At 38.9% G+C, this 23221-nt stretch overlaps 1 protein-coding gene across 4 annotated transcripts in view; it reads left to right on the top strand.

Moving 5' to 3' along the window:
* Nucleotides 1–22927, top strand: part of ARAP2 (ArfGAP with RhoGAP domain, ankyrin repeat and PH domain 2) — a 158648-nt gene extending 135721 nt beyond the window's left edge. For all 4 annotated transcript variants that reach the window (XM_036019658.1, XM_036019666.1, XM_028507603.2 and 1 more), the window contains 6 exons: nt 9395–9534; nt 11317–11399; nt 12453–12488; nt 13535–13598; nt 19067–19201; nt 22382–22927. In XM_036019658.1, the coding sequence (XP_035875551.1) occupies nt 9395–9534; nt 11317–11399; nt 12453–12488; nt 13535–13598; nt 19067–19201; nt 22382–22765 (842 nt within the window). In that variant the 3' untranslated portion in view covers nt 22766–22927. The remainder of the gene's footprint in view (nt 1–9394; nt 9535–11316; nt 11400–12452; nt 12489–13534; nt 13599–19066; nt 19202–22381) is intronic.
* Nucleotides 22928–23221: the final 294 nt, after the last annotated feature.

Genomic DNA, 23221 nt, shown 5'->3' with positions numbered 1-23221 from the left:
TTGTCTTACAAGTACCTAAACAAACAGAACAGATATTATTCTTTTGGCTGTGGAGATTTAGCCTTTTAGTGACCTTTATCTTATTTTCTTTGATGCTCCTGCATATGATTTTGACTACCTCCCTTCTGTACCTCTGTTCATGTGAATTCAAAATGCATCCATGTCAGAGAGCACTGGTTCTCAGGTATGGCGCAGTTTTGTCCCCTGGGGGCCAGTTGGCAGTGTCTGGAGGCATTTCTGACTGTCACGGCTGGGTGGGGCGGTGCTGGTATTCAGCGGGAAGGCACCAGAGGGGCCACTAACCATCCTGCAGGTCTTCACAACACAGGGTCGGGCCCAAAGTGTCAGTGGTGCCCATGCTGAGAATTTCTGATTTAGATAATCTGTGAAATCTGTCCTAGTCCTTAAATTCTGTATTCTTTCATTTTAACATTGAGATCAGGGAAAAGTGTTGAGCTTATGAACCAAGTCCTGTCAACATTATGAAAGATATACAATAGGCTCTCATGGTTTCTTTTACAAAGTCAGTCAGCTTTTCAAGTAAATTTTTATTTTTCTGGTGAGAATTTTCCTTTTTCTTTTTCCAGTATTCCTCCAAATTTCTACTTCTCCATGTTGCGAAATACTGAAACCCAACCTAGACATAATATCGCAGCTGTTATTGGAACGGAGGTGGGCTGGCTATATGAATAAAAATGACAAAAATAAGATCCTAAAAAGCTGTGATCTAAAGGAAGGCTTCGGGCAGCTGGGGTGCAGAATAATCCAAACAAGGGTACCATTAAGTGCTGTTGATCTTTGCAGTTGGGGAGGGGAAACAAAGATTTGGCAGGTTGAGAACAATCGCATCTGAGTAAAACATTCACGCTGTTTCAAGATGAGAGGAGATGGCAGAGTGACAAGCCGAACACTGGCCCTAACAAACTAGGTGGAAGGATTGGGATTGTGGTGATGCCACACACAGTTTGTCGTCTTTATGGGGCTGTGAGTGTGTGCTGCTGTGAAAGCGTCAAGCGTCTGTATGGTCTAGATGAAGTGTTTTACGTAAAAGCTAGAGAACCCACGTGGTGGAAAGCAGTCCTAAATGATAGTTTCAGGATTTGGATGAAACTCCAGAGTAAAATGTCACTAACTCTTGTGTTGCTCTAATATCGTCTTCATTTTTCTAACAGGATGGGAACTGTCCCTGCACTATTCCTACTTCAGTTTGCCAAACCATTGTGCAGCTTGTTATAATAGCTATACTTCTTTCTTTCTACCAGCAAACTGTGTCATCGCATGAAAAAAAATCAGGCTTTAGAGTAACACTGTCAGCAAATGCATTAGTTAGACTGTTTCATATTAGTAGTGTGATGTGTTTTGGGTCAAAAATAGGAGTACCTATGAAGTAAATATTTAAAATACTTTTTTTAGTTTTCTAGCCAATAAAATTTTTTACAAATGTTTTTAATTAGAGCTTGATTTATATTTAGATTGTCAAATCAAAATAATCTCCTTCATTTTGGTCTATTCTGCATCTGTGTGAATTTAGGAATATCCCTTTAAATCAGCTCTGGCCTGCTGTTTGTTTTTTTAAATGACTTTCTTAAATCGTGATTTTTTTCCCTTATAGTTATGTCTTGCAGCAACATGATGCTTATAAGTACTTTTGTGGGATATACTTTTGTGGTAGATTTTAGGCTGGGTAGATATTCAGTGTACTTTGTCTCTGTCTTGGCAAATGTCTCCTAAATCAATCATAGTGACCACCTACTCCAGAATTATTGCTTCATTCAGCACATCCACTACTCCTTAAAATTGGGATCTAAAATGAAAGTAAATCAAATGTGATTTCTCTGTCAATTTGTTAGAAAAAATTGGAGTCATCTTAGAAATACATTGCTCTTCACAGCAGAAAGGGAACAATGTTAAAGATTTCTTTCATTTAAGATTTTCTTTTTCTGTCCTGGAACTGAGTGGAAATTAGCTGAGTTTGAAAGAAGGGTGGTTGGTTGCAACCACATTTTCTCTTAGTAACACACATTGAATGTGTGTTCATATTTTTTGAAACCTAAAGTAGAAAACTCCCAGCACTCAAAAGCCCTGGACTGGAAGCCTTCACAGGTGGATTATACCAAACATTTAAGGAAGAACTAACTCATGTCCTTCTCAAACTATCCCAAAAAACTCAAGAAGAAAGAAGACTCCCAAACTCTTTTTATAAGGCCAGTTACATCCTAATTCCAAAACCAGGTAAAGACGACAAAGATAGAAAACTATAGACCAATATCTCTGATGAACGTGGATGCTAAAATCCTCAACAAAATACTGGCAGTTCGAATTCAGCAATACATTAGAAAGATCATACACCATTATCTAGTGTGATTCATTCTAGGGATGCAAGGATGGCACAATATTTGTAAATCAATAAATGTAATATACCATGTAAGTAAGATAAAGGACAAAAATCATAATCATATCAATAGATTCTGAAAAAACATTTGACAAAATCCAGCACCCATTTATGATAAAAACATTCAGCAAAATGGGAGTAGAGTTAGCATACTTCAACATAATAAAAGCTATGTACAAGAAACCTACAGCCAAAATTATACTCATTGAGCAAAAACCTAAAAGCTTTCCCATTAACATCAGGAACAAGATAAGGGTGTCCACTTTCACCACTCTTATTCAAAATAGTATTAGAAGTTCTAGCCACAGTGATCAGACAAGAAAGAGAAATAAAAAAGACATACAAATTGGAAAGGAGGAAATAAATCTATCATCATCACAAATGACATGAATAGTGTACATGGAAAAACCTACAGTCTTTACCAAAAAACTACTCAACCTAATAAGTGAATTTGGCAAAATAGAGGAATACAGAGTCAATATTCAGAAATTGATGGCATTTTTGTATACCAACAATGAAATATCAGAAAGAGAAACTAGGAAAAAATCTCATTTACTATAACAGCAAGAAAAATAAAGTACCTAGGAATAAATTTAACCAAGGAGATAAAAGACCTGTACATGGAAAACTATTAACATTGGAGAAAGAAATTAAGGAAGACACAAATAAATATACCATGTTCATGGACTGAAGTAATTAACATTGTTAATATGTCCATACTCCCCAAAGCAATGTATAGATTCAGTGCAATTCCCATTAAAATACCAATGGCATATTTCACAGATTTATAACAGATATTTCAAAAATTTATATGAAACTAAAAAAGACCTCAGCAGTCTTGAGAAAGAAGAACTAAGTAGGAAGGATCACAATATCTGATATCAAACTATGCTACAAGCCCACTGTAATCAAAAGAGTCTGGTCCTGACATAAAAACAAACACACAGATCAATGGAACAAAATAGAGAACTCAGAAATAAACCCAAGTTTCTATGGTCAATTAAAATAATTTGAAAATGGGGCAAGAGCATAAAATGAGGTAAAAATAGGCTAGTCAATAAATGGTGTTGGGAGAACTGGGCTGGTACATGCCAAAAATGAAACTGGATCACCAACTTACACCATAAACTAGAATAAACTCAAAATGGATAAAAGTTAAATATAAGTTGTGACACCATAAAAGTTCTAGAGGAAAAATAGGAAAATTTCAGATATCCCATGTAGCAATATTTTTGCTGATATATCTCCTAGGGCAAGGGAAATAGAGGAAAAAATATACGAATGGGACTATATCAAACTAAAAAGCTTCTACATGGCTAAGGAAACCATCATTGAAATGAAAAGGGAACTAACTGTATGGGAGGACATGTTTGCCAATGATACATTGGACCCTTGTCCAATCTCCAAAATATATAAAGAACACATATGACTCAACACAAGGAAAACAGACAATCCAATTTAAAAAAATGGGCAAAGAGCATGAATAGACACTTCTACAAGGAGGACATACAGATGAGCCCATAGACATATGAAAAGATGGTCAGTGTCACTAGCTATCAGAGAAGTGCAAATTAAAACCACAATGAGATATCACCTCACACCTCCCAGAATGGCCATCATAAGCAAATCAACAAACAACAAGTGATGGCAAAGATATGGAGAAAAGGGAACCTAGTGCACTGGTGGTGGAATGCAGACTGGTGCATCCACTGTGGAAAGCAGTGTAGAATTTCCTCAAAAAACTAACTTTTGACTGAGCAATTCCACTGCTGGGAATATACCCTAAGAATCCCAAATCACCAATTCAGAAGAACCTATGCACCCCAATGTTCGTAGCAGCGTAATTGAAAATAGCCAAGTGCTAGAAACAGCCTAAGTGCCCATCAGCAAATGAGGGGATCAAAAAACTATGGTACATTTACCCAGTAGAATTCTATGCAGCAGAAAGAAGGAACTTGTACCTTTTGTGACAGCGTGAATGGTACTAGAGAATATTATGCTGAGTGAAATAAGCCTTTTGGTGAAAGACAAATACCATATGATCTCACCTGTAAGAGGAATATAATGAACAAAATAAACTAAAGAGCAAAATAGAACCACAGGCATGTAAACGTAGAACAGACTGAAAGTGAACAGAGGGGCGTGCAGAGGGGGGATAATGGTGGAAAGACAGGGAAGGGACTAGACAAAGAAAAGGTATGAATGACCCGTGGACATGGACAACAGTGTGGGAATTGACTGTGGGAGAGGGGTGGGGATGGGTGGAGGAGGGAAAAGAGGAAAAATTGGGACAACTGTAATAGAATAACAGTAAAAATATGAAAGATTAAAAAGTCATAATGGCAATACCACATCCTTTGCCCTCTCTCCCCTCATACTTGACACCTAGTTGCCACAACTTTTATTGTCTGTCCACTTATATCTATTCTAACTCTGTATCTGCAGACACACACACACACAGAACTTGCATTTCATTAATTGTATGAGAATTATTTTTTATTTTATGTAATAAATTATAAGCCTGTACCTTTGGTTGACACTGTTTTTACCACCTTCTTGCTATAAAAGGAAGACTTTTTATCAAGTAAGTTTGAGGGTTTATGAGGTTTAATTTTCTCAGTTCTGTCATTTTATCTGAACACTTTAGAATGTAGACATCACTGGAGAAATGGATGTAGAATCAGCTAGCACTTGATTTCTGCTCATTCATTTAAGGTAATGAAGTAACACACTTCACATGTTAGAAGTACACTAGAGTAAATGGATTTTCTGTTGCCTCTACTTAAAAATCAATTCTGTGCTTTTCAAAAGCAGCATTTGATTTCTTAGAAACGTTTTGTACCATTGTCATTATTGTAATGAGGGGTTAACTAACTTGAAAAGAAAGATAACAGTCCTCAAATGTCTTTTCTCCTCCATGGGTTATGACTGAGGCATTGAGATGGGGGAATACAACTTCATTAAAATTGCTATTTAGACTTTGTCATAGCTCATCTTATTAGACCATATTTTACCATTGTCTTTTATATTGAGTTGTTTCAATGTCTCTATCACAAGCCAGGCATAAATTGATAGCCTCTATAAGGTTCCAGAATAATTTTACATTGCTAAAGTCATATTCTTAAGTGCTAAAGTTCTTTTAAAAAATACCCCAATAATTGAATGCGATACATGGGAATCAAATTTTAATGATCTCAGTGGGGAAGAAATACTTTTAAGATATATGTAACTCAAATTCAGATCTCGGTGGGTTTCTAAATTTAGGTTGCTGCATGTGACAGATGCTTTAGAATTCAATTTGCATTAGAATGAAATAGTTCAAAATGCAGCTGCTTCTGCAAGTTGAGACCTGGAAAGCCGAGCCATCCACTAACAACTGACTTAAGAAACTTTCCGCAGAAACAGTATGAGTCTGTAAGTCATAATCCAGCTAAAATAACTTACATTCCACTTCTGTCAAAACTTTTTAAAACCAGAGATGTTTAAAAGTTGATGGTAAAACTTTTTCCACTTCAAGTGGAGGTATTTTGGAGGGAATTCATGATGGTCTCTGATATTCACTATACAGTTTGAATGTCCTGACTTCCAGTATTATACTTTGGTGCTGAGAAGACCAGTTGAAAAGTTTCTGTTAGCTCTCTCTTTTGTGTGGGAATCTGCGGAAAGCATTATCTTTAAGCTTTAAAGATATCTTTAAAGCATAATCTTTATCCCCCCACACAAAAAGAAAACCTAAATATATGAAGAACATTTAAATGTAAATATAAATACTAACAACAGGTTATCAGTGACTGCTGTAGGCCAGGGTGTCTGTGGAGAACTGTCAGCGGCAGAGAAGGGGTTCAGCCAAGGGGTCATTGACATCTTTTCTAACACTGGATGCCCTTCGTGCCAGGAAATGGCATTTCCTGTTTGTTTTTCTCGTATGTCTTGTTTTTCCGTTATAAGATTCTATCTTAAACTCTTTTAAAATATTAATGAAAAAAACACTTTGTAATTGAGGAAATGACTGATAAAATTTCATAAAAGTAGGTAGTTAGGGAACGTTTTCTAAAGGAAATTAACATTATATTATTACAGAGACAGCTGTGTGTACTTCTCAGTTTCTTCCCATGGATGCTTTCTGAGTCATTAAGGAAGACAGTATAGAAGTTACTATTTGGGGTGACATAGGGGTGGGGTCACTGAATTCCAGTTTGGATGTGTTGGGTTTTAGTTGTCTGTGAATTGTGTCCAAGGGTGCGCGTTTAGAAGGGAACTGAGGAAGCTGTGGAGTGCATTGCATGGAACGTGGCTTTAGCCTTGAGGGCATACAAGCTCATGCAGCTTGCTTGTTAAACTTAAGAACGTTAGCCCTGACCTGTATGACTCAGTTGGTTGGGCATAGTCCCACAGAGCGAAAGCTATCTAGTTTGATTCCCGGGTCAGGGCACACGCCTGGGTTGCAGGTTTGGCCCTGTCTGTATACGAGAGGCCACCAATCAGTGTTTCTCTCTGGCATCGATGTTTCTCTCCCTCTCTTTCTCCCTTCCTTCCCCTCAAATTAAATAAATAAAAATTATTTTTAAGAAAATAACATTAGAGAGCTGACTCAGTGGATTGAGCTCGGGCTGCGAACCAAAGTGTCACAGGTTCGATTCCCAGTCAGGGCACATGCCTGGGTTGCAGGCCACGGCCCCCAGCAACTGCACATTGATGTTTTTCTCTCTCCCTCTCTTTCTCCCTCCCTTCCCTCTCTAAAAACAAATAAATGAAATCTTAAAATAAAATATCTTAAAAAATAAAAAATAAAAAAATTTTAAAAAAGAAAATAATATTAGCTGAGCATAGAATTAATATTTGCGTTTAAGTAATGGATATATCAGGAGATGACTAGTGTGTGAAGGAACAATCAGAGAGGGTGCAAGAAAACATCAAAGGAGTAGGTTTTAGGAAAAATAGTGCTTAACAGTATAAACCGGTGCATGAGGTCAGGAAAGGCACCTGGGCATGTACTGGTATTGTGGTAATGGTGGTGATCATGATGATTATAACCATTGTTTAGAAGTGCCTCAATATAAAAGACAGAATTCTACATTAGTTATTAAGAGACCTGAACTGTGATTCTAATAGTTGCTTTCTGACCTTGTAGCATAACCCTTGTGAGCCACAGTTTTCTCACTTATTAAGTGAGATTATATAATCTGTACTCTCTCTACTTCAGAAAGTTGCAAATCACATGAGATAAAAATACATGAACAACTGTACTTGAACAACCATTTAAAAAATAAAATAGACATTTTGAAGAGTCTAAAATGTACACTAGTTTTATATAATGCTTACTTTTTTCTCAGTCTTCCAGTTGTATTAAAAAATGTCTTCAAGTCTTTTAATTGGAAAAAGGTTATTTTGAATTTAAAAAGAAGTCATTTAGCTATAAAACATCATTTAAAATATTTTCTGTGAAAATGAATATTAATAAATTGTGCCAGAAGACAATTTTAGCAGTATATTATTCAGAAATAATTTTAAAGTCACAAACTACCTAAAAATAAACTATTTAAGTATGACAGTGCGATTGAGAGAATATTGTCTGTGGCCAGAATTATGTATCATGGAAACTGTTGGGAGTTGTTAATTGCCTTTGTTTGCCCGTGGTTAGGATCCCTGATGTGGTTAACCCTGAGGATTCCTGCTTGCAGGTAGTCATTCCATGCTTACATTTGTGTTGCGAGGAACTATGTCTACTTTGTAAAATAAGTTGTTTCTTATGCTAATTTTAATTGTAAACATCTGCACACTGTTCTCTGTGTAAGGTTTTCCCCAAACCAAGGGATTATTGGGTTGAAGACTAAGAGTTGTTCTCTCTAAAATCATTCATTACTCTCTACACTTCAGAAACGATGCATAAATATTATAAAATTGTATCACCTTAACACCAAAAGCTTTCTGACGGTCCCAGGCCTGCCCCAGTGCCCCACTCTGCGCCGTTTGTGGCTGTCATGTAATGGGAGGGCCACGGCAGCCGGCAGGGCTGGGGTCAGTGCCTCTTCTGGGGAAAGCAGAGGCTGACTCCCCCACGGCCCCATCAAGTGCTCTGTGCGCTGCCCTTCCGTCTCAGGCGGCCGTGGATCATCGCCTGGGTTATGCGGAGCAAGTTTTAGACTGCAGGACACAGGGATGAATTTATGCAAATACAAATGTGGTGTTCTTAACCAGAAAGTGTTTTTGTAATCGAATGAGTTGAAATGATTGGTGTGTGTGGGGCAAGGACAGTATTGCACATGAAATTGATGTTAAGTGCTCTGCCTTAGTCGTTTTGTCTTTTTTAGCCTTTCCTGTTTCACTTCGGCAGGAATGTCTTGAATGGCTTAAAAATTCCTGGATCGCTGTGTCAGAATTCCTGTGAAGGTTTTCCTATTTACCTGTGTATTTGCTTTGCTTGTACAAGTGCTGCTTAAGATCAGTATAATGCAGCTCATTGTGTGGCTGTAAGTTGCCAGGGATCCACACTGTGTGTGCGTGTGTGTATGTGTATGTATATGTGTGGTGATTTTATATATGTAAATATATAGGTACTATTAGTATATATAGTAAAATTAATTTTACGAATATATCTTATTTAAATCCACTTTTCCAAAATATATTATTTCAACATGGAATCAACATTACAAAACTGTGACATTTTTACTTTTTTATACTGCCTTCAAAATCTGATCTGTATTTTATACTCACAGCACATCTCAATTGAGACTAACCATATATATTTCTTAAAGTGCTAATGGGACAGTACAGGCAGGCCTATAGATTATAAATAGATATAAATAGGTATAGTCAGTGGGTCTGTGAATTGTCCAACACAACCTATGACACATGGTGTTCCCAGAAATTAACCATAGGTTTCTTGGTGGTGGCAAACGACTTATTCTTTCATAATACCAAAGCTGAAAGTATAGAAATGTTTTTTATCTATTCCACATAAATGAAAATGCACCCAATTTACAGAAGTACTGTGCTTTACAGAGAGAATGGCGCTGGGAAGTATCAAAGAGGGGACCCTGAAAATCAAAGAAGAACCATCTAAAATCCTGTCTGGAAATAAATTTCAAGATCGCTATAGTGTTTTACGGGATGGATATCTCTTTCTTTACAAGGATCAGAAGGTATTTGCATAAGTAGCATTTGATTTTTTGTGTGGGTATTCACATTTACAATTTTATACCTCTCTCAGTTCTTTGTTGTGGAAGTCAAGACCTCTAATAAATAAATAAAATGCATAGTAAGCTGATGATTTCTTTGGGCCCCTGAGGTATGCCATTAACGCACTCAGTAACACAGTGGAGAACTCCATATGTGGCCTTTCTGAGCACCTCACATTTTTTAGGGCAGAGAATGACCTATGTCCTAAAGAGAAGTCTAATATGTGTTACATAAACTAGCATATAAGTCAGCATCTCAGTCAATTTGACTGAGAATTATGTGTCATGCCCTAAGGCACAGGTGGCAGACACAAGGCCCACAGGCCGAATCCAGTCCTCCACCCTGTTTGATTCAGCCCGGCACCTTGTTTCTACCCGGCGGCAGCGCCGAGCTCTCGCTTACCTGTTAGGAGTAGTTACACTTACACAGCCCTAAAATTACATTCGGCCCTTTGATGGCTACCTCAAGGCTGATGTGGCCCCCGGTGAAAATGAGTTTGACACCCCTGCCCTAAGGCAAAAGTGGCCTGAGTTTAGCTAATGGAAATTAATAAATGCACATTAAAACCCTGAGGTACTATCTTATGTTTAATTTGATTAAAATCAACTAAAATCATAAGAACAACGACACCTAATGTTGACAAGGATGTTGATTAACTGAAACTCCCAAATTGTCGATGGAATGGTAAAATCACACAGTCACTGTATAGAAATGTTTGGCAGTCTAATTTAGATGCATTTATTTGTACATCTACCCCATGACCCAGCAACTGTGTTCCTAGGTATTACGGCCACAAAAGCGCTTGTTCAAGAATGTTCGTAAGTAGCTTTATTCATAAAAGCTGCAACCTGGAAGCATTCCAAGTGACCGTCAATGTAAGAGTGATAAATTCATACAGTGGAATGCTACTCAGCAGTAAAATAAGTGAACACTAATGTATATGGCATCATGGAGCGCTCCTTAAATCTCTGTTGAGTAAAAGGAGCTCCACACAAAATAGTTCCCTATAGGTGTGTCTGTAAGAAAGCTAAGATTTGGCAAAACCATTAACGGTGATGGAACTTAGCCTGGAGTGTAGAGAACATTCGCTATGGAATTGTGAAGAGTCACTGGGATACTTCCGAGGATGATAGAAGTAGAAAAGGGTGGCGGTCCCATGGGTGCCTGCAGTGTCATCTCTACTTGCTCAAGATTCTAGAAATACCCATGCCGTTATTTCAAACGCTGAGTGACAGCAGGACCCAGAGACACTTTTTCGCATTGAGTTTTAGAACTCACTTGAGCCAAGCATATGTTCTGTTTTGGCGATGCGCGAAGAACGACGGACTAGTAACATCTGCTAATATGTGATGGAGAGAGAGTCGTTAGGCAGCTTTCCAAAGCTCTGTGGCCCCATTTTGGGGAGCATCTGCTCAGCTCTCCGCGCTCCTTGACCACTTTCCCTGTTCGTTTCTCTAGCAGCGAAGCCTCCCTGGATGGCCGTGAGCAGAGCTTAGTAGTCTTCCTACTTTGCATTCGTGTCCCCATTCACTTCCTTCAAGGACAGTGGACTGCCAGGCAGGAGGGTGGTAGGACAGCGCTTACCCCTCCATTCTGAGAGATGCTCACACGCCCCCTTTGTCCTTCTATCTGACGGAGCCAGCAGGGGGTCCGTGTGGGTGCCAAGTTACTGTTTTCTATCATTCTGCAGTGTTTTCAGTAGAGGACGAGTGTTTAATTACATAACATTTTGTTTTCCTTAACAGAGCAGCAAACCTGACAAAATGTTTTCTCTCAGTTCAATGAAGTTTTATCTTGGAGTGAAAAAGAAAATGAAACCTCCAACCAGGTAAAGCTTGAAAGAGAAGGGTGATTGAAAAGTGATGGGAAAATATGTCTATTCCAGGAATTAGGGATCGGTGGTGTTAGCTTCACCTTTTATAAACTAAACTTCAGAGAAGTTTCTTAAGTAGCCAGATCAAGAGAACATGTGTGGGTAGATAGGGGGGGATGATGTTCCCACTAAAGGCAAGCTCTGGGTGATTACATGTCTCCTTTGAGCACCAAGAAATCCCCAGAAGGCCCTGTCCGCTGGGGAACACATGCATTTCCCACAGCCCATGCCTTGCACAGTCACAGCCTGGGGACAGGAGGACTGTTCCCAGCAAGTCTACCCACAGGAAGATGGATGGCTGCCCTCCGCCTCCTCACGCGCGGCTTTTAGAGTGTCTTGTTCCTCCTGGCTCTGTGATTTCCCCTTCTGCTTTGCCGAATTTGGTAGTGAATCCGCAGCACAGAGATGGCAGAGAGGAAGTGCAGTCCGGTTAAACAACGTGTTCCTCTCTAACTCTTGAGTCAACCCAGTGGTCCCTTTGCACTGCACTTTCTTTGTCATAAACTTGATTAGTGAATTAATGTTTGTACTTACACTCTTAATCTCATGAAACTTAATTTTAATGAACTGTATGTGATTTGAGATTCTGAAAGTGTTCTCACTTTTGCCACCATACTTAATTTATAAGCCCAGTACATGTAGATGCCTGTGTTGCAGTTGGCACGTTCTTTTAATTTCTCATAACTATCAGCAGGTCAGAGGTATAGCATCTTATTTTGGCCATTTCCCAGGACATCTGGTTTTACTCAGCCAGGACTATTTTCTGAGAGGTTTTCCCCACTGCCCCATAACATCACAAGGCTCCTTCCCTCTGTCTCCCTTCAACATATTTAAATTTGTGCCAAATTCCCCACCATTTGTCATTTCCCTCTTGATAAATCATAGCCATTGAATCATCACTTGTGGGTGTCAATTCTGCTATGCATTTCTACCATTAAATGTCACCTTCTTAGTGTAAAGTGTATCATCTTTAATACGTTGGTGTTTGTTTTTTCCCTTGTGCTGCAGTTGGGGATTGACAGCATATTCCGAAAAACATCACTGGTAAGTTAACAGCTGGCAGTTTCGGGATTTGATAACATTCATGCTAACTTCAGTAAATGAATAATGCTGTGATTCGGCAGACGGATCCATAGACAGGAAATGTTTCACCTAAGTGAAGTTAAAATCTTTACTAAATACTAAGCATCTAGGAAGAGGAAGTTGTATTTGCTTTCAGGGTTTAGGTCCATTTCAATCCCATGTATCCTAATTGCCAATACCTCTTAAGAGAAACTATCTGATTTCTTCCCAGTTGTTATGGGTGTGGAATCCTGGCTCTTACGGGTCAGTAGGCAAAGTGCAGTTTTAAATAAAGGATAAGAACCAGTCAAAATTCTATTAAAAAAAATCTTGGTCTCAAACCTGTGCACTTGACTCTACTAATGTCACCGTGCTCTGAGAGATCACACTAGCTGTACCCTTCTCTCTCACTGACCTCCGTCTCATCAATCACACACCGTACCCCAAGTGCCTCTTCAGGGTCTCTCTGACCCACACCCCCTGTGTCCTCAGGCCATGCCTCCATCTGCCCAGTCTTCCGCGTCCCCCCCAATAAAAGATGACTGAATCAGTGTTATTGGACAGGCAATATTTTATATTTAATTTATTTTTCATGAGTCTCGTGGGTATTAATGTTTATAATCATAATAATGAAGACCATCTAAGCCTTTTTAAAAAATCTGCTGTTAAGAAAATATGCACATAGTTTTCCTCTTAGGCTGGGAGTCTCCAGGGAAAAGACATTTTACCCTCAAGCACCCAGAAGAGCCAATGACACTGGCCCTTCTGCCTTTCCAAAACTGTCGCCGATCACTGTTCAGCAGTTACCAGAACCCTAGCTGTATTTTGTATAAAATAGCATGTGTACACCATTATTTTGGTATTGCATTCTTAACAGAAACCTGAAGCAGCTAGTACTGAAATACTTCCGTTTTGATTGCATTATGTCATTAATCAGAGAAACACAAAGGGATCCCTGGTCACTCAATCACCAAACACTCTGAAGTGAACAGGCCCCCATTTATATGTTTATAAATGCTGCTTTGCAGGCACCTGTGCTGTGACAGTTCACAGACCCAGATGGAGTGGATGGCCAGTATCTTCATCGCCCAGGTAAGAGATCCATTTCCTATTGTCCAGTAAAGTGTTAAATGGTGGATACGAAATGCTGGTGATTTCCCGGTAATGTTTAATGAGTTTTAGGCATATACTTTTATTTACTCACTTACATAGTTTTAAATAGATAAGCATCCAGATTTATCCATGGCTCTTTGAAAGAGAGTTGACTGTTTGCGGAAGCCTGTTTGCCACCCAGCAGCCCCTCAGCCTGGGAGAGGCAGACGCATCAGGGTGCCCGCGTAAGAAGGTGGTCTCGTCTGAGCCGCCGCCCGCTGCAGACCCCGTTGATCTTCGTTTAGGAAAATGCGTTATTTACCTTTGTGTTTTCCCAGTGCCTGCCTTCCCTCCCGACCCTGCCCGTCCACACACAAGGATGCGAACCTACATCTCTTTACTTACTGTTCGCTAGAAACTTCAAGAAGAGTTAACTCATATTACTTGCAACAAACTGTGCATAGCATTGCTCATAGACGAGGAATAAAGATGAACAAGGCTCCCATCATTTGTGCAGGGCCATACATTTAGTTACTGGTTACACTCAGAGGTGCCAGAGGCAAACACATCCACTAAATTCCTCATTGAGTGTCCTCCTTGGAGGAGGACTCACTTTTTCCTTGATGGGAGGAGGTTTGAGTAGTCCCATTAGGAAAATTGTTTTTTTTTCCCCCAATGTTGTCTGGCTGAATTCCCAGCAATGCCTCCCACAAGAGCATTGAAATTCACTGGTAACGATCAGGTTGCCACTCTCTATTACTGAGGGTGTACTTCCCTGTTTCTCTTACAAGAGAAGCTAATTCACCGCCCAGTCTGGTCATTTGTTTTGAAAACCATTTTCTCTGTTTGTTTAATTTATTATCCTCTCCAGTGGTTAATAAACACTGTTCTTCTCACCCTGACACTACTAGTCCTACCTGGGAATACATTTGCAGAAAAATACTGGTTGCTAATTTTTTCGAGACTTTTGTTCTTTTTTTCATGACTTTTTAATAATTCAGACGTTCAAGTCCTATTTTAAGAAACTAGATTTGAGGTATTTTCCTAAAATCGGAACTGCAGAGTCAAAGACTGTTACACTGTCTCTTTGTGATACAACTACCGTAAACTGATTCCTTTTTTTAAATAACTGAAGTCAGTCAACTCTGTGGTTTAAAATCAAAGTATAAATACCCGGGCAGCAGGGGTTGCTCTCAGGACCAAGTCACTGCTCCCTGCCTCACCTGCCCTTTACCGTCGTGTCCCTGGAGACTCAGCCCAGGTACCCTTCCTTGCTCAGGCCACATTTTGGGATTAATGTAAACACAAAGGTCCTTTTGGATTTCGGGATTTTATGGTTCACCTCTACAGGGAGACACAGGAAAGTGGCAAACGTTCATATATGCGTTAAATACACACACTCACCCTTGAGTCAACAGTAAGTTCCTTACAGTGAGTCTTCCTGGCTCCTGGAGCACGTTTCTAATACCCGTCCCCGTCCTCACCGCTGCCTCACGGGTCCTCTAGGTTTCGGCTCACATGTCACATTCTTTGAACAACTTTCTCGTTTTGCCATTAGACCTTCCTGCAGGAACACTGAACACCCTGCCCTTCAACCCTGTGGCACTAATTAAAAAGGATTTGTGTATTTAGATATGTCATGTCTATCTTTCCTGTTAAAACAAATACCATGAGAGTACAGACTCTGTCAGTCACTTTTTAAATTTTATTTGGTATCTCATTTTTATTTTATTTTTCAATTACAGTTGACATTCAGTATTATTTTGTTTTAGTCCCAAGGGTACAGCATAGTGGTCAGACAATCATATACTTCATAGGTGTTCCCCCCGGTATTTCAAGTACCCACCTGGCACCATACGTAGTTATTACACTGTTATCGACCGTCTTCCCTGTGCTGTGGTTTACATCCCACTCAGGCTGTCAGACCCTTCCCCTCGGCAGTCACTAGTTGGCGCTCTGTAGCTACAAGCCTGTTTCAATTTTGTTTGTTAGTTTGTTTCGTTCATTAGATTCCACTTATAAATGAAATCATGTGGTATTTTTCTTTCTCTGTCTGACTTATTTCACTTAGAATAATATCCTCTAGGTCTATCCATGCTGTTGCAAATGGTAAGATTTCTTTTTTTTAATGACTAATATTCCATCGCATATATGCACCACTGTTTTTATTATCCACTCATCAACCAGTGGACACTTGGGTTGCTTCCGTATCTTGTCTGTTGTAAATAATGCTGTAAGAATGTAGGAATGTGTATGTTCTTTCAAACTAGTGTTTTGGGTGTCTTTGGATATATTCCCAGAAGTGGAATCTCTGGGTCATAAGGGAGCTCCATTTTTAATTTTTTGAGGAACCTCCATGCACTTTCTCACAGTGGCTGCACCGGCCTGCATTCTCACCAGCAGTGCTTGAGGGTTCCCTTTTCTCCACATCCTTGCCAGCACTTGTTTGTTGATTTACTGATGATAGTCATTCTGACAGGCCTGAGGTGTAATCTCACTATGGTTTTAGTTTGCATTTCTCTGACAGTAACACTGAGCATCTTTTCACATGTGGATTGGCAGTCTGTGTGCCCTGTTTGGGGAAGGACTCTTATTAGATCTGTATTTGTATCTGCATTATAGAACCCAGTGCCATTTACAAAGTATGTGCTCAGCTAGTATTTCTAAAATAGGGAAAAGAATCTAATAAAATTTCAAATAGATATTAGTAGGATAAGATAAAATAAGTGAGGGAAAGTAAAGCTGGCGCAACTGGGGTAAGGAGGGGCTTTAACTGAGAAAAGGTTCTCAGAGAATTCCTTTCTGAGTAGCTGAATGACGGCCGTGTCTGAAATGAGGGAGTGAGTTGTGCAGGCATGCAGTAGCATAGCGATCTGTTTTATTTTCCTCCTTCATCTGTCAGTACTCACCCACAGGGTAAGTAGAATTAGGTTTAACTAGGTTTAGGGCTTTGCCAGGCAAGTATGATGGAGGAAGAAAGAGCATAGGACTTGAAGATATTGACAAGGAGGTGAGTATATTGATTGCCCGTGAAATCTAGGCCAGGCTGTGAAAGGAATTGGAAGCAACGTGCAAAGTAGAATGGATTGAAGGTCTCAAGGAGCCTGAACATACTTAGAGTGAATGGAACTAAATTAAGTTATCTGGGAAGATAAGAGGTCAAGCTCAGAAAGGAAGGCAGACCTCATGTTCCCTGCAGCATTATTCACCCTCACCAAGGTATGGAAACAACTGAAGTGTCTGTGGACAGATGAATGAATAGATCAAGAAAATGTGGTACACACACAATGGAATGTTATTCAGCCTTTTAAAATAGGGAAATCCTGTCTTCTGCAACAACATGGATGAACCAGGAGGCCATCAGGCCATGTGAAATAAGCCAGACTAAGAAAGAGAAATACCACATGATCTCACTTATATGTGGAATCTTAAAAAAAAAGTTGAACTCATAGAAACAGAGTGAAAAGCGTTTGCTTACAGAGGGGCAGGGGGAATAGAGAGGTTGGTAAAAGGATAGAAAACTTTGAGTTATGAGTAAGGTTTGAGGATCTCATATTATTAGTGACTATATTTGATAACACTGTATGGTATAATTTAACTTTGCTAAGAGTAAAACTTAAATTTTCTCACCAAAAAAACAAAACAAAACAGTAAATATGTTAACTGTTGAACATGTTAATTAACTCAATGGGAGAGAAGCCTTTCACAACACACGCATGTATCAAATCACCACACTGTATATGTAAGTACCTTACAATATTATTTGTCAGTTATACCTCAGTAAAGCTCTAGGGAAAGAAAATAAATAGAAAGTAGGAGACAAAAATGAAGATTTGGGGGTGTGATCATTGGTTATAATAATGAAAGTATGTCATACAGTATAAATTTGGAAGTCACTTATACATAACTATAAATGTCAGAACATGTTACTGAGATCTAATGATTTCTCCTGTTGAGAAAAAATATTTCTTGGATCAGCTCAGTGATCCTAATTAGCCAGTACTGGAAGCATTGTTTATGTCAGGGAAAGAAACAGTGTTTGAAAATTGCATTTGCAGTCAGGTTCCTCAGCATCTCATTTAATATATATGTACTACATGTCAGTGAGTGGAAGCGTAAACATAATCCATAGGACACCTATTTCCCTCGCAGTCGGTTTTCTCCCAGCTTTACATGTTGGGAATACCACAGTTATGTAATGTCAATTTTTTTTTATGAAGTGTGGGACCATGACATAAAAATACTGTGACACTGGTCACTTTCCCTCTGATTGGAATGTTATATAATCCACTATGGTGGATTTGTTAGTGTTTTCCTAAAATTCAAGAGCAGACCTCATGCACATATACTGAGTCTAGTAATAAGCAGGACCTACACTGTAGCGTTACTGAGGACTGAAGGAGATAATACATGTCTATCGACAAGCATGAAATCTAGCTATTTACAGTGGGCACACAGGCAGCATTTGTTGAAATGCCTTCTGTGCTATAAAACACTAAGTTAAAATACCAAGTGCGATGTCAGAACAGGAATCTGTTGAATCTTAAGGGTAGAGGAAAATAAGAGTAGGCATTTAGCTATAGATCTTACCAAATGTTTTTCATTTCATCATAACATCTGTAAGCTGCTCGTTTTATAGTTGGTATTTTGTATTTCTTTCATAGATTGTTGTCTGAAAGTCAGTTTGCTTTTCCCAACTTCTGACAAGTGAATCTACCCTGAGGAGGAGAAACATCTTTAAAGATTTTTCTTTCATATACATATCTTAAGGATTTATCACTCAAGAGCTTATATTTTTACCTGTGGATATTTCTCCCTATTGCAAAATTAACTTTTTCTCAGTCATATCTATAATTGCTTAGTGGCCAGAATATATAGTCAATAATCTGAGAACAAATGTGCCGTGCTCTCTGTTAAACAGTGATTTTCAGTATAAATGTCTGTGTACAAGGTAACATTTCTTTGGAATTCAATTAGATGAAAAAGTAACTTTTTAAAAAAGGTCATAAAGTAAGACTAAGTTTTCTGGTAAGCAGGCCTGAGATTGACTTGGGCTATATACGGTCAAATTACTGTGTTTACACCAAAATTATCTTTGGGGGAGAGAGCAAATGTGAATGTATATTTACTTTGATAATGGGCTCTAGAAATGTAGACAAGTGTCTTATTTTTCTACCACAAAGAAATTTCTTAAATATTTCCCCCCTTTTGGTTTGATAAGTAGTACAGAAGGTATGTATTTGGAACTTAGAAATTGAACTGAGACCTCAAAGCCCAGTTCACTTAAGAGTTTTACCTCCTGCAGCGGTGCTGCCTCCAGAGTTGACATTGTAATTAAGACGGCTTTCTCGTGGGAAGCACATCGCTTGGTTTGTGTGCGTGGAAAAGGAGCCAAGTGACTATGTAGCACGTGGTTCACACCACAGAATAAAGTCACACACCAATGGCAAGAAATTTTGTTTTCACAGCATGAACACGATGTACGGCCACCAGCTGGAAAGGAACGAAAACGCTCTATAACCAAAAATCCCAAGATTGGAGGTTTGCCTCTAATTCCCATCCAGCATGAGAGAAATGCAACCGAAGCCCGGAGAAATATCGAGGTAGGTTACCATTTTATTTCTTTTAGATTAATTATAGCACTTGCTATCTTATGTCTTACTGTGATCGAGTGCATTCATTCATTCATTAGCTTCAAAAAGCTAGGAATAACCACTTTGAAAAACAAAAGAAGAACCACATCCATCAGGAAAACATTATGAATAACCCTATGGCACTGGCACTTTTTGAACTTTTGTCTTCTTTTAACTTCTTTTAAATGATTAGTTTTAATAATGTCATTGGCTATTTTTGTAAAGATTTTATCTATTTATCTTTAGAGAGTGAAGGGAGGGAGAGAAACATCAGTGTATGAGAGAAATATCAATTGGCTTCCTCACATACCTGGCTGGCAAACTAGGCTTATGCCCTGACCGGAATTGCACCAGTAACCATTCAGTGTGTGGGACAATGCACAACTCATTGAGCCGCACCAGTCAGGGCTAAAATTTAGTGCTCTGATTTTTAATAATATTTGCCCATGCCTATCTTTCCTTGAACATTTATCTTATTGTAATATTTCTCTTCTCTAAAAGATAATAGTTTTAAAATAACAGTTTTATTTTCTGGCCTCCTCGGTCAGAATAAGACCCCAAGATATCATGAGCTTGTCCCTCCTACTATAGTGCACTTACAGGTTTTCTTGGTAATAAACTGTCTTGCAAAACTGTGAATTCCTTAGCTAATCTAGAATCTTAAAATTCTAAGGGTCACATTTCCTAGGAACCCAGATTAGGAGACACAGGCTAAATAAATAAAGCAAACGTGGGGAGTAGACATGCCCTGCTGTGACCCCAGCTTCTCCCGGCATTGCCTTAGGGTCAGGTAGGGAGCAAAGCAAATGATCTATTGTTAGTTTCAAAATGCATTGACCAATACCCAGTAAAGAATTGGGATCATAATTGCGTATACAGTTACCACCTAATCCCAAATTCAGAATTTCAGAGATAGTATTTTTTAGCATACTTAACACCAGAAAGCTGATGAACTAAAACTCTAAAGAAATCGTTAAAGGCTCTTAAAACAATTCCATGAACTATTAATTAAAGGGAAAATTTATGAGTAGTTAAACTCAAAACCAGGATTTTTTTGTAAATATAAATGTGGTGAGGTGGTGACTCAACTTATAGACAAAGAATGTTTCAAAATATTCCAGTGCTGGGAAAAAAGTTGAAAGCTGAAAAAACATTAAAACAAAATTGGTAAAAAATGAGTTTTTTTCCTATGAACTGGAAACCTCCTAGAAGAAACATAGGCAGTAGACTCTGACATTGCTGTTAGTACTATTTTTTGATATATCTCCTTGGGCAAGGGGAGAAAAGAAAAAAAAATAAAGAAATGGGACTATATCAAACTGAAAAGTTGTTGCACAGCAAAGGAAACCAACAGAATGAAAAATAGCCTGTTGAACAGGAGAAAATATTTGCCACTGATAACTCAGTATCAGGTTACCATCCAAAATATAAAGGAACTCATACAATTTAACATACACAAAAAACTGGTTCAGTTAAAAAATGGGCAGAGGACTTGCATAGACATTTCTGCAAAGGAAACATACAGATGGCCGACAGACATCTAAAAATATGCTAAACATCATTAATCATCTGGGAAATGCAAATAAAAGTGATGAGAGATCATCTCGCTACTGTCAGAATGGCTATCATCAATATATCAGCAAAGAAGTGCTGGTGAGGATGCGGAGGAAAGGGGACCCTCGCACACTGTTGGTGGGCCTGAGCGCTGCTGGTGCAGCCACTGCCGAAAGCCGTCTGGAGGGGTCTTGAAAAAAATTAAAAATAGATCTGCTTTTTATCTGGAGAAATCTGGCCTTTATCTGGAGAAATCTAAAACACTGATTCGGAAGATACGTATGTCCCTGTGTTCGCTGCAGCGTTATTTACAATAGTCAAGGTATCAAAGCCACCTAAGGGTCCACTGACAGGTAAAAGGATAAAGAAGATGGGGTACATAGATGTAATGGAACACCCCTCAGCCATAAAAAAAGAAATCTTACAATTTGGTAGACGTGCAGCAGACTCAGAGGGTATTGTGCTAAGGGAAGTAAGTCAGAGAAAGACAAATACTGTATGATTTCACCTATATGTGGAATCTAAAAAATTGAACTAAACAGAAACAAACTCATAGATACAGAGAACAAATTGATGGCTGCCAGATGGGAGAGGGTTGGGAAGATGGTTGAAAAGTGAAGGGATTAGAAATAGAAATCACCAGTTATAAAAGCAGTCATGGGGGTTCAAGTACAGCATAGGGCGTAGTAGTCAATACCATTGTAATAACTACGAATGGTGCCAGGTGGATGCCAGACTTACTGGGGTGATCACTTTGTAAGGTATATAAATGTCTAATTACTGTGTACACCCGAAACTATCACTGAGGGGAAAAATTTTTTTGAATGGAAGTGGACTGCTAGGCCATTGCAGGTGTTGTGACAACGAATTGCCAGTGCCTGTAGGCCCTTGTACTTTACTGAATGAATGTGTACTCGAATCCACTGATACAAAAGTGTGTGTGTGTATATATTTACATATATATGTGTATATATATGTGTGTGTATATATATATACATAGCATTTTAAAAAATATATTTGTGGAATTCTCATAGATAAGTGGAAGGAGAGATTTCACTAAATATTTTGGGAGGAGAGAAAAACACAAAATTGAACAGATTTCTGTCCTAAAACTTCTCAGCATCTTCAATATGCAAATATTAAATATTAATATTAAGTGTAATGTGCTAACATGAGACTCTCAGGGAGGAGCTGTGGTCATGGACCACAGAGACTTCCTGTCTTTGGCTGCCGTGAGCATAGCTCTGTATGGACCGCAGAGGCCCGAACATGTGACACATCCCAGCGGAAGGGAATCGGAAGAGGCAAATTCAAAATAAGAGTCAATTCAAATAACGAACCTGAAAGACATCTTCGAAGTGCTGTGTTAAACGCATGTTAAAATGAATTTCCATGGCCTGCATTGTCGTTGATTTCCTATCTCTCAGATCACCATATAAATTCAGACAAGCCCCTTGTGTCAAAGTATAAGGTTGCAACCTAAATCATAGAAATAAGCTCTAACATAAGAAGCATCAACCTTTTAAATGGAGTGTATCTTTTAAATGTAAGTCATGCCAAATCTTGCTTCCCGTGCGACGTTTTGTTTTATTTTAGAGTGCAAGAGCAGAACTGGAAAAGCTGCGGCTCAGAGAGAAGGGCGATCAGGAGTCTGGGGACAGCACCTTGAAGGAGAGAGCCTCCATGGTGGCCCACTGCCTGGAGCACAGGGATGACAAACTTCGAAGTCGAACCAGAAAACACCGGAGCTTCAACTGTCTGGAGGATACTGAGGCTGAGGCCTTTCTCGGACAGCAGAGGTGCCTTAAAGGCTTAAAGAATTCGGGGAAGGCTGAGGACAGGAATGGCAAAGCTCCTTTGGATCCAGACAACAAATTACCCTCAAAGGTCATTGAAGAACTTAGTGTGGTTCTGCAACGGTCCAGAACCCTTCCAAAAGAATTACAGGGTGAGCAGGTCTTGCAGAAAGACATAAAATGAATTGTACATTTTTTAAATATTGTGTATGATGTTCACGGGCAAATCAGAAACCAAACTATATGGTAATTCATGGTTTGTGAGATTTGTCGAGCTCTATGTAAGCATTTAAAGAGCATTTTAAAATATATATGTATATACGTGATACGTGTAAGATTAACTTTATTTTGGTCTGCACAAAGCTTGTACAGGTTCAACTGTATTAACTTGATGTAAAAAGGCATTGGCTTACTGTGAGTGGCCAGCCTTTCAAAGTAGTTGTCTGTGAGTGGTATAATTTATGAGCAGAAGTATCAAACTGTACTGTATTGTATAAAATGCTGTTTAAATGAAGCCTATGAATATATGCGTAACACATTTTGCACTTTGAAAAACCTTGTATATTAAGTTATCATGTTTTTAGGTTTACATGGGGTCTACCTTAGGGAAAACAGAGGGGTAAGTTGAAAATGGGGGAGG

Source organism: Phyllostomus discolor, chromosome 1 (genome assembly GCF_004126475.2).
Source record: "Phyllostomus discolor isolate MPI-MPIP mPhyDis1 chromosome 1, mPhyDis1.pri.v3, whole genome shotgun sequence".
Taxonomy (NCBI): domain Eukaryota; kingdom Metazoa; phylum Chordata; class Mammalia; order Chiroptera; family Phyllostomidae; genus Phyllostomus; species Phyllostomus discolor.
Note: the sequence above shows the minus strand (reverse complement) of the source record. Positions and strands in the feature narration are given on the sequence as shown.